This window comes from Schistocerca cancellata, chromosome 2, assembly GCF_023864275.1.
Source record: "Schistocerca cancellata isolate TAMUIC-IGC-003103 chromosome 2, iqSchCanc2.1, whole genome shotgun sequence".
NCBI lineage: Eukaryota > Metazoa > Arthropoda > Insecta > Orthoptera > Acrididae > Schistocerca > Schistocerca cancellata.
In genome coordinates this window covers 598518074-598533005 of record NC_064627.1, presented here as the reverse complement: position 1 = coordinate 598533005, position 14932 = coordinate 598518074, and the positions used below count along the sequence as shown (strand labels likewise).

At 41.6% G+C, this 14932-nt stretch overlaps 1 protein-coding gene across 1 annotated transcript in view; it reads right to left on the bottom strand.

Moving 5' to 3' along the window:
• LOC126147131 (esterase FE4-like) overlaps nt 1–9988 on the bottom strand; it is a 139220-nt gene extending 129232 nt beyond the window's left edge. Inside the window, exon 1 of the mRNA XM_049915670.1 lies at nt 9881–9988. Coding sequence (XP_049771627.1) covers nt 9881–9949 — 69 coding nt within the window. The 5' untranslated portion in view covers nt 9950–9988. The remainder of the gene's footprint in view (nt 1–9880) is intronic.
• Nucleotides 9989–14932: the final 4944 nt, after the last annotated feature.

Below are 14932 nucleotides of genomic sequence, written 5' to 3'. Positions count from 1 at the left end.
ACCCGTTTTCCCAACAAATATATGAACTTTCTACCGTAACATCATTGCGATGTTTGATTTCAACTTCCTCCATACTTCTCCTCTTAGCATAGGTGCTTATGTCTCTGCTCTTAACCTCGATGCTGTTTGCAGCTCATGTACTTTGCGCAACGCCCTTTACTCACTACCTACCACCTCTTTTACATATATGGCTTGCCAACTGTGTGTGGCGTTAAATACTTCAGTCTTCTCCCTACTATCCAATGAAGTCCTACTGTCGATGCCCTCTACTCTAACTTCATTATCATCTAACCTATCAGTGTATCAAATGTGATGTTACCTCTCTGTTCTGTTGATATAACTAAAGTTCCTGTGTGGATAGCTGATCTATCGAATTTTACTTTAGCTGACGAGAGCGCAGTTTTGGTGGCCTGCAACGTTTCACAGTCTCTTTTCTTCTGCACTGAATTCACGTAACGTTTATTTCAATGTTGTTTCCTATGTTTGTGCATTGAAAATCTGACCGCTTTAGTTTGCCCCACAACATATGCGGCTCTTAGTTCCTCGCTTCGTTGCCTTCATTGTAAGGTCACAACACAAATTTTCTGTCAGGAGTAACAGAAGTACCTCGACCTCTGCCCCTTCCTCAGTGAACCGTGTTAACGCGATACTTATCGCTGCCTTTCTGTTCACTATCATTGTGATTACAACGACTGTTGTAACTATTGTGGTGATAATCACCATTAGCTCGCTAATGATCTTTATTAACTCTTTCCAGAAATGCAGGAAAGCTTTTATGATTGCCTTCCACGTATCTCTCCAAATTCTCTGGCAAGCTTTTTCCACAACTCCAAAATAACCTCGCACTCGGATCGTCTGCTTCATAAGAGGGTCAGTTTTCGGTACTAGAATCTCAGAAATCTTTCATGGAGTTTCTGGCAATATATTCATACATTCTGGCCGTAATGAATTCATACCACAAGCGATCTTGTTTCTTATCTGACGAATAATCTTGAGTAACCTTTAGTTTGAAATCACTAAAGTAAATCTGGACCGTGCTCAGATTTACAACCCATCTCTTAGCAGCACCAAGTAATGCACTAATTACGACATACACTATGTGATCAGAAGTATTCGGACACCTGACTGAAAATGACATACAAGTTCGATGCGCCCTCCATCGGTAATGCTGGAATTCAGTGTGGGTTTTGCCCGGACTCAGCCTTAACGACAGCTTCCACTCTCGCAGGCTTACGTTCAATCAGGTGATGGAAGGTTTCCTGGGGAATGGCTGCCCATTCTTCACGGAGTGCTGCATTGAGGAGAGGTACCGATGTTGGCCAGAGAAGCCTGGTATGAGATCAGCGTTCCAAAACCTCCCAAGGGTGTTCTATAGGATTTAGGTCAGGACTCTGTGCAGGCCAGTCCATTACAGGGATGTTATTGTTGTGTAACCACTTCACCACAGGGTGTGCATTATGAGCAAGTGTTCGATAATGTTGAAAGATGCAATCGCCATCCCTGAATTGCTCTTTAACAGTGGGAAGCAGAAAGGTGCTTAAGACATCATTGTATTCCTATGCTGTGATAATGCCATGCAAAACAACAAACAGTGCAATCCCCTCCATGAAATACATGACCACACCATAACACCATCACCTCCGAATTTTACTGTTGGCACTACAAAGCTTGGCAGATAATGTTCACCGAGCATTCGCTATACCCACACCCTGCCATCGGATCGCCACGTTGGGTACCGTGATTCATCACTCCACACAACGTTTTTCGACTGTTCAATCGTCCAATGTTTACGCTCCTTACACCAAGCGATGCGTCGTTTGACATTTGCCAGCGTGATGTGTGGCTTATGAGCAGTCGCTCGACTATGAAATCCAAGTTTTCTCACCTCCCGCCTAACGGTCATAGAACTTGCTGTGAATACTGATGCAGTTTGAAATTCCTGTGTCATGTTGTCTGCCTATTACGACCCTCTTCAACTGTCGGCAGTCTCTGTCATTCAACAGGCGAGGTCGGTCTGTACGCTATTGTGCTGCAAGTTTCCTTTCATCTTTGTACTTCACTATCACATCGGAAACAGTGGACCCAGGGATGTTTAGAAGTGTGGAAATCTCGTGTGCAGACCTATGACTCAGGAGACACCCAATCATCTGACCACGTTCTAAGTCCGTGAGCTGCTCGGATCGCCCCATTTTGCGCTCTCACGATGCCTAATGATGACTAGGGTAGCTGATATGGAGTACCTGGCAGTAGGTGGCAGCACAATGCATCTAATATGGAAAACGTTTGTTGTTCGCGGTGTACGGATACTTTTGATCACATTGTGTATATCTTTCCCCTACTTGGCACGTCTTCATGAAAAATCATTTCATGTTTTTCAGGAAGTCTAATTGATCCCAACCATCACGTCTTATGGCACGATCTTAGCTTTCTTCGCCATCAGTTTGTTTATTATAAGCTACTCCATCAGTAATACATTTGGGTATGTTCTATCTTTCTTTTCCAAGTAACATATTTTGCCTTGAATTTGCAAAGTGTTTTGACCATACTTCTGTTCGAAATATGATGCTTGTTTACCGAATTCTTTCCAGAATCCTACTCTGTTTTTCTCAAATGTGGGATTTCATTCCTACATTTATCAATAGTTTTACTTTTCAAATCTAAAAGATCCTCATCCACTTTCTTTATAACTACAGGTTCCATACTTTCTTGAGTCTTTATGACTACAGAATCGAATGTCTCATTGTCATCATTTATTTACCGCTGCATAGTGGAAAAATTAGGGTTTATGTTATCTATTTCGGTTTCCACGTCGTAATTTTTGCTGCTCAAAGCCGTTACATTTTTTGTCTATTTTGTCAGTCTTTTGACTGATCTTAAAGCCATACGTCTTTATAACAACATCATGTATTTTCATTTGACTGTTAAAGTCACTAATGCCACTTCCTTGTAATTTTAGTTGATTATTAATCCTGCTATTTTGTGAATTGATGCTACATACTTGTTCCTCGATTTGTGTAGATTTAATTTTTAACAGGTCGTTCATGCTCAGAGATTTTTCGCTGTCCTGTTTTACTAAATCCTCTATGTCCGATTCTAATTCATGTGTTTCTGTTGTTTCTCTCCCTGATTGCAGCAACTTGAACACATGGACTAATTCATTCGGATAACCACTACCTTCCATGTAATCTTCCTCGTTTGTACCATCCACAGGCTCCTGTTTTGTATATGACATGTTTATCATCTTAATATGATCGTTTAAATATGCCTAGTTTTCGACGTATGCCTCGTGCTGTATTATGGCACCATCATTTGTATTCATTTCGAGGACTACTGCCAGGCTCCATTCTGTTCCTGTGTACGCACTGCACTCTCCAGTCTACCATGTTCTGTATTCATTATAATACGGGACACGAGTTCCAGTTTACTTTATAAACTTCTATACTATCAGCTGTTACTTTTCCCATAGACTTTTCTTCAAGCTTGTGCCGCTGGATATTCAATGCTTCTAATATGTTTCTTTCACACTTAGTATTTATACTGTGATCTGAATTTTACTGATGAAAACTTCAAGATCGTCCTGTCACGGTCACCAAGTACAACATTATCAGCTACTACTACTATAGCAATTCGCCGATGATTTTACTCCTATGGAAAAACATTTAAAGTGACCATGATTGTGTAGTGGGAAATGCTTCTAACTATGTTTCATTAACCAAAGAATTACGCTGAGAAGACAAAATTCGTTGGATGCCTCATACTATCATTTCGACCATCTTCAACCTGGCGCAGAACACCACCTCTGTGGCATAGACTCAAAAGATTGTTGGAAGTACCCTGCTGAAGTATTAAACCATATTGCCTCGTTAGATATCCATAATTGCGGAAGTGTTGCCTTTGCATTTTGTGCACAAACTGATCTCTCGTTTATGTCCCGCAAATGTTCGTATGGATTATTGTTGGGCTGTCTGGATGGCCATATCATTCGCTGGAATTGTCCAGAATGTTCTTCAAAGCAGTCGTGAACAATTACTGCTCAATGACATGGCGCATTGCCATCCATAAAAATGACATTGTCCTTCGGGAACTTGAAGTGCATGTATGGTTGCAGATGCGTCGAAGTAGCCGAACATAAACATTTCCCGTCAGTGTCCCTGTCCATTCAATGCAAACAGAGCTCACTCACTTACGGAGCCACCACTAGCTTCCACAGAGCCTTATTGAAAAACTGAGTCCATGGCTTTGTGGGATCTGCGCCGCACTAGAACCGCACCCTCAGCTATTAACAAGTGAAATCAGGACACATCCGACCAGGCCACGGTTTTACAGTCGTCTAGACTCCAACCGTTACGGTCACGAACCCAGGAGAGGCGTTGCAGACCGTGTCATGCTGCTAGCAAATCCACTTCTGTCGGTCGTCTGCTGCCCTAGTCCACTAACGCTAGATTTCGCCGCACTGTCTTCACGGATATGTTCGTCGTACGCCTCACATTGATTTCTGTGGTTATTTCAGGCAATGTTGCTTGTCTGTAAGCACTGATAAATCTACGCAAACGCCGCTGCTCTCGGTCGTTAAGTGAAGACCGTCGGTCACTGCGCTGTTCATGGTGATAGTTTATGCCCAAAATTTGATATTCTCAGCTCACCCTTGACACTGAGGATCTCGGAGTATTGAATTCCCCAACGACTTCTGAAATGGAATGTCCCATGCGTCTAGCTCCAACTACAATTATGCGTACGGAGTACACATTGCCAATGTGTGGCCGTAATTACGACAGAAACCGTTTCACCTGTATCACCTAAGTACAAAGGACAACTCCGTCAATATACTGCCCTTTTATACCTTGTGTAGGTGATTCTATCGCCATCTATGTGCGTGCGTATCGCTATCCCATTGCTTTTGTCGCCTCAGTGCATGTTCAGTACGGAGCAGTAACTGAATTAACGGGATTCAGAAGAAGATTGCGGTAGTTGTAAACTGAAACTATGTAAATGAAGAAACTAGTCTATTTAGGTAAAATTGGACCAACTGACTCACTTTTGTTTAAGAAGGTTAACTCCTATAAATACCTTAAAATGGTAAATAATTTAGTCTTGCAAGTTGGATACGAAACAGTAGCGCACTTTAGCAAGTAAAGAAACAGTAGTTTGTCATGAGCAATACAGGAGGTATCTGAAAAAAGTTTAGGTACTAAACTCCCTCTCAATAACGCTTGCTATCTGTACATAGAGTAAGAAAGCCGATATTCGTTACTGGTGGGGAGAACTGTTAACTTGGACATGTGGAGCTTTTATCACTCTAATTGTTGTAAAATAGTGATACTGAAAAAATTTTCAGATAGTTACATTAGCCGATCTCATTACTATTTATTTTCTTAGGGAACATTCACTCACGCCGGCCGCGGTGGTCTAGCGGTTCTAGGCGCTCAGTCCGGAACCGCGGGACTGCTACGGTCGCAGGTTCGAATCCTGCCTCGGGCATGGATGTGTGTGATGTCCCTAGGTTAGTTAGGTTTAAGTAGTTCTAAGTTCTAAGGGACTGATGACCACAGATGTTAAGTCCCATAGTGCTCAGAGACATTTGAACCATTTTGAACATTCACTCCTTTATACCCAATAGAGCACAAATGAAGCATGTGGTCCCAGAATCTGTTACAGACCGAATAGGTGTAGCCAGCGAAAGTTTAGAGCACACAAATTTTACTAAAATGATAGTTGAATTTCACTAGTACTGTTACTGTAACAGATTATGAAAAGCTGGCTCAACAGTCGAAATTCGGACCCGGAAATTACGTATTCTATGAATTGGAAACACTTTTAAGCACACACATGAAAATATAAACACCTTTATCAACCTGTACTGTATTTATTCATTATGTTGACCCTTCAGATTTACTGACCAATAACTACTCTGAATTATCACTGTGTTATGCAGTTAGCTTCAATAATGAATTCAGATTTTGACAAGAAAGATTTCTAAGCAAAGAAAACTGTACAGTTCTTTCCCTTGTAACTACGCTTTATTATAACTTTATTCTCCTGTGAAAATCATGCCTAATATCTCAGAAACAATACTAGCTGAAAACTTAGAAATTCTGCTACTCCAAAATATTTACTGAACGATCTTAGAGCATGAATTTATTTTTGCACTTCAATAAATTAGGCTACAGGGATAAATTGCATCACTAGAAAAAGATCCTACCTAGGTAAAATGACCACGGATTAACTAGGGTTCTCCCCATAAAGTTGAACTAAAAGAAGTTAATTAGCTGGTAAATCCCAGATTGCAGCACTCAACTGATGAGTTGAAGGTGATGGCTGTGGCGATCTTCTGTAGATAAGATAAAAGCGGCAAACGTACTCATGGCTCTTGATGTATAAGCGGCTCTGAAAATTACCTTCTTAGCGCTTGATTTTTGTGATACACAGATAACCAATAAATACCATGAACAATTAGTCTGTAAAGTTCCACATCCAACGCATTATTGCTCAATTTAGCTAATTTCCTTGCCCCACTCAGCACACGCGAAGTGAACAGTTTGCATGCTAGCTACCGATTCTTTGCGACTGTCTAAGCCAAATAAAGACTCCTTGCAGTTCTGCTGCTAAATCCATCTTTTCTATTAGCGCCAAGCGGCTTTCGTAGCGGAGGGTCTTTCCTCCAGGTTTTACAGTACTACAAATTTGCGTTCCGTGTGCAAGAATAGAGATAATTTTTTAACAATAATAATTTTCGCACCACAATGTTTTTGTAATTATGTACAACATTAACTACAGTGGTATAAATTGTCAAGAAATATGAATAAAACGTTTACATGTAATTTGCACTAAAAAAGATGGTGACACAGATGTTAGATTAAGCATAAACCGACAAAGAAGTTACTTGAGTTAGGTACAGGCAATGTCGATGTAAGTGTTATAAATTCAGCCGTTATTATAGTGTGACACTGGACAGAGTTGTTGGTGCGGAAGGTTGACCGATGACGAAGACACTGCTCTGGCCGAGTGCCAACTGAGTGCAACAAAATGTACGTCTTCTATGCAAAAGCAGGAATTTAAGTGTGCTTCCTCAGACAGATGATTAACGGGTATTCATTGGACAAATATATTATACTAGAGCTGACATGTGATTACATTTTCACGCAATTTCGGTGCATAGATCCTGAGAAATCAGTACCCAGAACAACCACATCTGGCCGTAATAACGGTCTTGATACGCCTGGGCATTGAGTCAAACAGAGCTTGGATGGCGTGTACAGGTAGAGCTGCCCATGCAGCTTCAACACGATACCACAGAGCATCAAGAGTAGTGACTGGCGTATTGTGACGATCCAGTTGCTCGGCCACCATTGACCAGACGTTTTCAGTTGGTGAGACATGTGGAGAATGTGCTGGCCAGGGCAGCAGTCGAACATTTTCTGTATCCAGAAAGACCTGTACAGGACCTGCAATATGCGGTCGTGCATTATCCTGCTGAAATGTAGGGTTTCGCAGGGATCGAACGAAGGGTAGAGCCACGGTTCGTAACACATGTGAAATGTAACGTCCACTGTTCAAAGTGCCGTCAATGCGAACAAGAGGTGACTGAGACGTGTAACCCCATACCATCACGCCGGGTGATACGCCAGTATGGCGATGACGAATACACGCTTCCAATGAGCATTTACCGCAATGTCATCAAACACGGATGCGACCATCATGATGCTGTAAACAGAACCTGGATTCCTCCGAAAAAATAACGTTTTGCCATTCGCGCATCTAGGTTCGTCAATGAGTACACCATTGCAGGCGCTCCTGTCTGTGATTCAGCATCAAGGGTAACCGCAGCCATGGCCTCCGAGCTGATAGTCCATGCTGCTGCAAACGTTTACGAACTGTTCGTTCGGATGCTTGTTGTCTTGCAAACGTCCCATCTGTTGACTCAGGGATCGAGACGTGGCTGCGCTATCTGTTACAGCCATGCGGATAAGATGCCTGTCATCTCGACTGCTAGTGAAACGAGACCGTTGGGATCCAGCACGGCGTTCCGTATTACCCTCCTCAAACCACCGATTCCATATTCTGCTAACAGTCATTGGATCTCGACCAACGCGAACAGCAATGTCGCGATACGATAAACCGCAATTGCGATAGGCTACAATCCGACCTTTATCAAAGTCGGAATCGTGATGGTACGCATTTCTCCTCCTTACACGAGGCATCACAACAACGTTTCACCAGGCAACACCGCTCAACTGCTGTTTGTGTATGAGAAATCGGTTGGCATCTTTCCTCATGTCAGCACGTTGTAGGTGTCGCCACCAGCGCCAACCTTGTGTGGATGCTCTGAAAAGCTAATCATTTGCATATCACAGCATCTTTTTCCTGTCTGTTAAATTTCGCGTCTGTAGCACGTCATCTTCGTGGTGTAGCAATTTTCATGGCCAATAGTGTAATTCTATTTAATGCTAAATGTTTGTCACGTATTATAAGTAGAGAATCCGTGTAACTAATCTACGCCTTTTGTATCTATATTGTTAAAAATGTGACTACACTTCAATTACTTTAAAAAACCAAATAGACCTGAAAGAAAAAATGTTACTAAAAAAAATGGCTCTGAGCACTACGGGACCTAGCTGCTGAGGTCATAAGTCCCCTAGAACTTAGAACAACTTAAACCTAACTAACCGAAGGACATCACACACACACACACACATGCCCGAGGCAGGATTCGAACCTGCGACCGTAGCGGTCACGCGGTTCCAGACTGTAGCGCCTAGAACCGCTCGGCCACTCCAGCCGGGAAATGCTAATCCTCTGTCAGTTTTAAAAATATTTGGCTGAATGTATTTTGTGATTGTATTCCATGATAACCAACAACTCCACCCACTGGTTTCAAAAAATAAAGATATTTTTTCAAAACTCAATAATTCGAATGCGATGAAATTAATGTTGTGTAGTATACTGGATTTACTTGAAAAAAGAGACAGCATTGGTCGTATATTTTTCTATTGCAAAATCGATTTTCTGTCACAAAATCGATTTTCTGACTATGTCTATGTGATTGCCGTAAGCTTAGTAACAACAGTGCATCCCAATTTGTTATACAATAATGCACTGAAGATGGTCACTCAGTGACAGAAAATCGATTTTGCAATAGAAAAATATACGACCAATGCTGTCTCTTTTTTCAAGTATACCTGTTACCTGGTCGTAGTGCACAAGACAACATGGAGTCGCCAATCAATACTGGATTTACCCACTGAATTCAGTATTCCGAGATACGTTATGAAATACACTTCTTTGTAACTGGGATGAAATTTCGCCATTTTAATCATACGAAGGATGAACTAAGGTTATTTATTTCTTTGTTTTCTATCTGCATAGTAATTAAGTGGAGAAAATCACAATCTTCATTTCAAATACTACGGTAAATCAATACTTTTGTAAAGTGTAGTAATGTGTAATTGGTAGTTTTTGCATACAGTCGTCCTCTATGTTCAAGTAATGAGGGAAATATGTTTTCCAACATTGATAAAATAGAAATCCTAAACCTAGATTCCTTTCATTTCATGATTCTTCTAGGCACCATACCAATCACTTCTTTATCATCGGTTAATATATTTCGACTAAACAGACTGTGTTGAAAAGTGTGACAGTAAACAAAATGTCAAAAAAATGGCTCTGAGCACTATGGGACTCAACATCTTAGGTCATAAGTCCCCTAGAACTTAGAACTACTTTAAACCTAACTAACCTAAGGACATCACACACACCCATGCCCGAGGCAGGATTCGAACCTGCGACCGTAGCAGTCCCGCGGTTCCGGACTGCAGCGCCAGAACCGCTAGACCACCGCGGCCGGCAAAACAAAATGTCACGTTAGACAAAGTAAAGAACTTACAAGAATGACTACCGGTACCAAAGAGAGATGTAACACTGTTGCCATGTGAAGTACAGTGAAGAAGCCCATGTTGACCTCAAACAGATCTCCTCAGACACTAACTGCTGTTGACAGAACAACGTAAATGGGTATCTGCTTTCACTGATATAGACTCTTGTCGCAGAAAATATCTTTGTGGACACCTCCTTCTCAAGCTATAACGGTACCAAGGCGTTTTATTTCTGATAACAGACTGATGGAAAGCTTTCATACCACTTATCTGCGATAACTTTAATAGAATTATCGTCTCTTCTCATTCCTGATGGCTCTCTCATAATTTTCAGGCACTCAGCTGACAAGTTGACCAACGTAGAAAGCCGGTCGGGGTGGCCGAGCGGTTCTAGGCGCTGCAGTCTGGAACCGCGCGACCGCTACGGTCGCAGGTTCGAATCCTGCCTTGGGCATGGATGTGTGTGGTGTCCTTATATTAGTTAGGTTTAAGTAGTTCTAAGTTCTAGGGGACTGATGACCTTAGAAATTAAGTCCCGCAGTGCTGAGAGCCATAGCAACGTAGAAAGAAAAATTTAAATGTGAAACTTCGTTTTCTCTGTGATTTCTATCAGTAATATCCCTTTCGTCGAATCTTCACTAAGTATATTGCAACAAGAAAGCACACAAACTATTGAGTGTCTCGCTTGTTTAAGGAGATATATGCCTGAAAAGTGGTGACCGAAATGTCGAACTTACTGAACAGTGTGGTAGGGTGATTATCACAGAACACATATATTATGGAGCAGCTGGATTCCATCACCATCTGCACGTTCAGATGCACATTAAAGAATCACTTTATCGTTCATTTTACAAAATACGACTAATTTGCCTCTACGTTTTCTGGAGTTAGAGTTTCCGCTTCATTTTTAACAAATACTGGCCTATGTGAACTTAAAACTTCGTATTTGTTTCACAGTTTCATTCCCGTTATTACTTTAACTAATTTGGCTAATTTGTTTTAATTTGGTGAATAAGCAGCCACTGAAATTTCAATTTGGCATTTTTAGAACTTATCTGACAACCTCAGCCAAACAGTTACTTACTTAACCGGTTATATGATCAGTGAATCACTTTGCTTGATATAACGTAATAACATTCAATGAGTCAGTTTACGGAATAGTAACGTAATTGGAGTTCAAATAGTGCTGTATGCTGACAGTCTCCAGATAAGTACACATAGCAAAAAACAATATTTATTTTACTAACACAATGACATCGTGTCATGGCGGCTGCAGTGTAACTCGTGTTAAGTTCGGCACGCGAAATTTAGTTGAATTCGAAGGTGTTCTCGCAGGTGGTGTTGTCTAGTACAAGTGGAAATCGTGTAAACCATAGTGTTCTGTGCAGTAGTGATATTTTTTTTGTGTTCCGCCAATATCTGCAAGAAAATGGTAAACAGAAGAGTCAACAGCAGCGCGTCCAGCAGCGGGGAAGCAGCAAGTGCAGCGGGTCTGCTCTTGGCGGAAGGTGTGGCCGCGGATCCAGGTATAGCGGAGCTGGTCCGCTCTGAGGTAAACGCTGCGCTTCGCGATAAAAACAATCTCGATGTGATAGCAGGCACTATGTCAGATACTGGAACGGCAGCAGTATTGGCCAAAATGCGTGAAACTGTTGAGGCCAATACTGCCGAAATTACAGCACTAAAAAAGTCTGTGTCTGAATACGAGAAAAAGGCACGAGAGTTGGAAGTGAAACTATCTGCCGCAACAGACGAGCTAGAACAGTACCAAAGGCGAAATAGTCTACGACTGTTTGGAGTAGCAGAAAATAAGGAAGAATACACAAGCAACCTGCTTATACAGGTTGCGCGTGAAAAATTAGGCGTTGAAGTGACCAAGGCAGACATTGACAGAAGCCATCGGGTGGGACGAAAACTACCAGGTGCTACCAAACCTCGTCCAATAATAATTAAATATGTCTCGTACCGAAAAAGGGCAGAGATCTTTACCCAGAAGAAGAAGTTAGCAAGGACCGGGCTTACAATAAGGGAAGCTCTGACACACGAACGGCTAAAGATTTTAAACAGTGCCATATCCCATTTCGGTCTTCAGAATGTGTGGACTCAGGATGGCAGAGTAATCATTATGACAGCAGCTGGAAAGAAGATAGCCACAAACATGACAGAACTGAATAGTATTAAGTGAAGCTACTCGAGCCAAAAGTGCAAACTTAACACCATTTGCAAATTGTAACAGCCCTATACTCAGATATAGTCTTGTAATTGTATTAACTTTTTAATTATACCCATATTTGTACCTTCAACTAATTGTTTTTGTAACTGTATTAACTTTTCACTATTTTTTTGTGTCTGTAGCTCTAACCATTACTTAATTTTAGTTACTGCTAGTACTTTTTTCATTTTCTCAGTTTATTCTCTTCCATTCTGTAATAGTTCTATTGCAATTATTAGTCTCTCCTTTAGTTCATTAATCACCCATCTCTTCAGTTTAAATTGTTCATAACAAAAATCACTATCAGTATCACTTTAGCAAATTTCAATCTAATTGTAGCTTCCTACGATAATCACTACCAGTATCACTTAAGAAAATTTCAATTTAATTCTAGCTTCCTATGATAATCTATTAATTATTAAGCTTACTTCTCTCTGTTGGCAGCATCGGCCTCTTAAATCACTCCCCTTTCCCTTATTTCCACCCAAAGCTGTTTCAAATACGCTAATTACATTTCTCCTCTTACGACATAGGATACACAGTGACACACAGCCGTCACTATTTTGGTCATATTCTCCTTGCACCGAATTCCACTAATCCATTTTCTATACTCCCGCAACCTCAGGAAATCTCTTGCAATCGCCTTTCTTTCGGCACTCGCGGAGTCACAAACAGGGCGCGCAAAATCTCGGACACCCCTGTGTTATGTCACTTGGCGGAAGCACCGGCCAGTGCCCCTCGCGGCAGGTAGTGCCTAACAAAGGGACAACCCAGTCTGCCACCCTACTCCAGGCTGCTCAGCGGAACGCGTCAGAGCTTTTAGCAGCTTACTGCAACATCCAGTCTTTACCTGCAAATTACGAAGAACTTAGCCTCCTCTTCAACCAACTAAACTACCACGTAATCCTCTTATCCGAAACGTGGTTGAAACCACACATTTTCTCTGCATCTATTCATCTCCCAGGGTACACATTTCTTAGGGCAGACAGAAAAAGAAAAGCGAGGTGGCGAGGTCGGCGCGTATTTACGAACAGATCTCAAAGCGAAAGTCTTATGTACGTCAAATCCTGCTGAAGAAAAAGAAGCGAATTCATGTTCATTGAAATAAATATACAAAGTCGGAAATTCTTGACTGGCGTCGTGTACAAGCCGCCAAATAAGCTCAATGGGTTCCTTCTAGTCGGAATTACAAAAACTTCAGTGTCAATACGAACATGTCATCGTAATGGGTGACTTGAACCTAGACCTGCTAAGAGACACTCCCTCCGCAACAAACCTAAGAAGACTGTTTAGTTGCAATAGCATGAACATTCTTCCATTACAACCTACACACCTTACAGCGCACAGTCATACTCTTATAGACGTAATCGCAACGAAACAGACTGACAAAGTAAGAGATGTTGGTCAAACATCGGCCCCTGGCCTCTCAACACATGATGTAATATTCCTGGTCTACTCTGTGCAGCCCCCAAGGATCAAATCGCGTTACATAACTTGTAGGGACATGAAACGTATTGACCTTGACGCTCTAACAGCCGATTGCTCAGAAATCTCATGGCATCAAATAATCAGAGAACCTGCAATAGACGGCAAAATTAATGAACTTGGTGATAAACTCACTGCCCTCTATGACAAACATGCACCTGTGTGCACAATCCGTGTAAGAAAATCTCCTGCTCCATGTCTGACAGCTGAATTACGTCAAATGATGACTAATAGGGATGCTGCCCACAGGCGTTACAAGGCAGATCCGAAACCCGAGCGTTTCGAAGAATATAGAAAGCTACGGAACAGAGTGAAACAATACATTCGCAATGCTAAAATCAGGCACGCTCGCTTTCTTGTATGCAGCGACCTGACGCCCACGACTCTATGGAAGAATCTCTGTAGCTTGGGGGTTGGAAAGGCAAAATCGGAAACTACTTTTCATGTGTCACCTAACGAATTAAATGAATTCTTCTCTGCACCTCTGAATACCAGCACGGCTGATAATTACCGTCCACAAGAATCCCCAAACAGGATAACTAACAACGATAGCTTCCATCTAAAACATGTAACAACAAATACGGCAAGAAAAGCAATAATGAGAATCTCTTCTGATGCAATAGGCAACGACAGTATCGGTATAACCATGATTAAGAATGTTGCCGATATCTTAGTACCTGTCTTAACTGACATATTTAATTTTTCCCTCGTGAACGGAATACACCCCACTGCATGGAAAAGAAGCATAATTCGACCCATCCCTAAGATCGAAAACCCGCAACTCCCTAGTGATTACCGACCAATTAGCATACTGCCTGCTGTTTCCAAAGCACTTGAATATACTGTTCATGATCAAATCACTGAACACTTGCATGAATTCAGCCTGTATGACAAATTTCAATCCGGTTTCCGTAAACATCACAGCACAAACACTGCTCTAATTAAAGTAACTGATGACCAGAAATATGCCATCGACAATCGAAAGGAAACAATATTGACGCTACTGGACTTCAGCAAAGCTTTTGACACTGTTAACTTTGACATATTGCTCAGAAAAATGCAACAGCTTAATTTCTCTGATAGTGCAATGAGATGGTTTGAAAGCTACTTAAAAGACAGACAGCAATGTGTTGTCTGCGTAAATGAAAAATCTTCCTGGAAACATGTTTCCTCGGGAGTGCCACAAGGATCAGTCTTAGGACCACTTTTGTTTTCTTTATATGTCAACGATATTTCGTCGATTCTGTCCTCCTGTAAATATTATTTCTATGCCGACGACCTCCAGCTCTACCTAAGCGTCAGACTTGAAGATGTAAACACTGCAATCGCTCAGATGAATGATGATCTGTCTTCAGTAGTGACATGG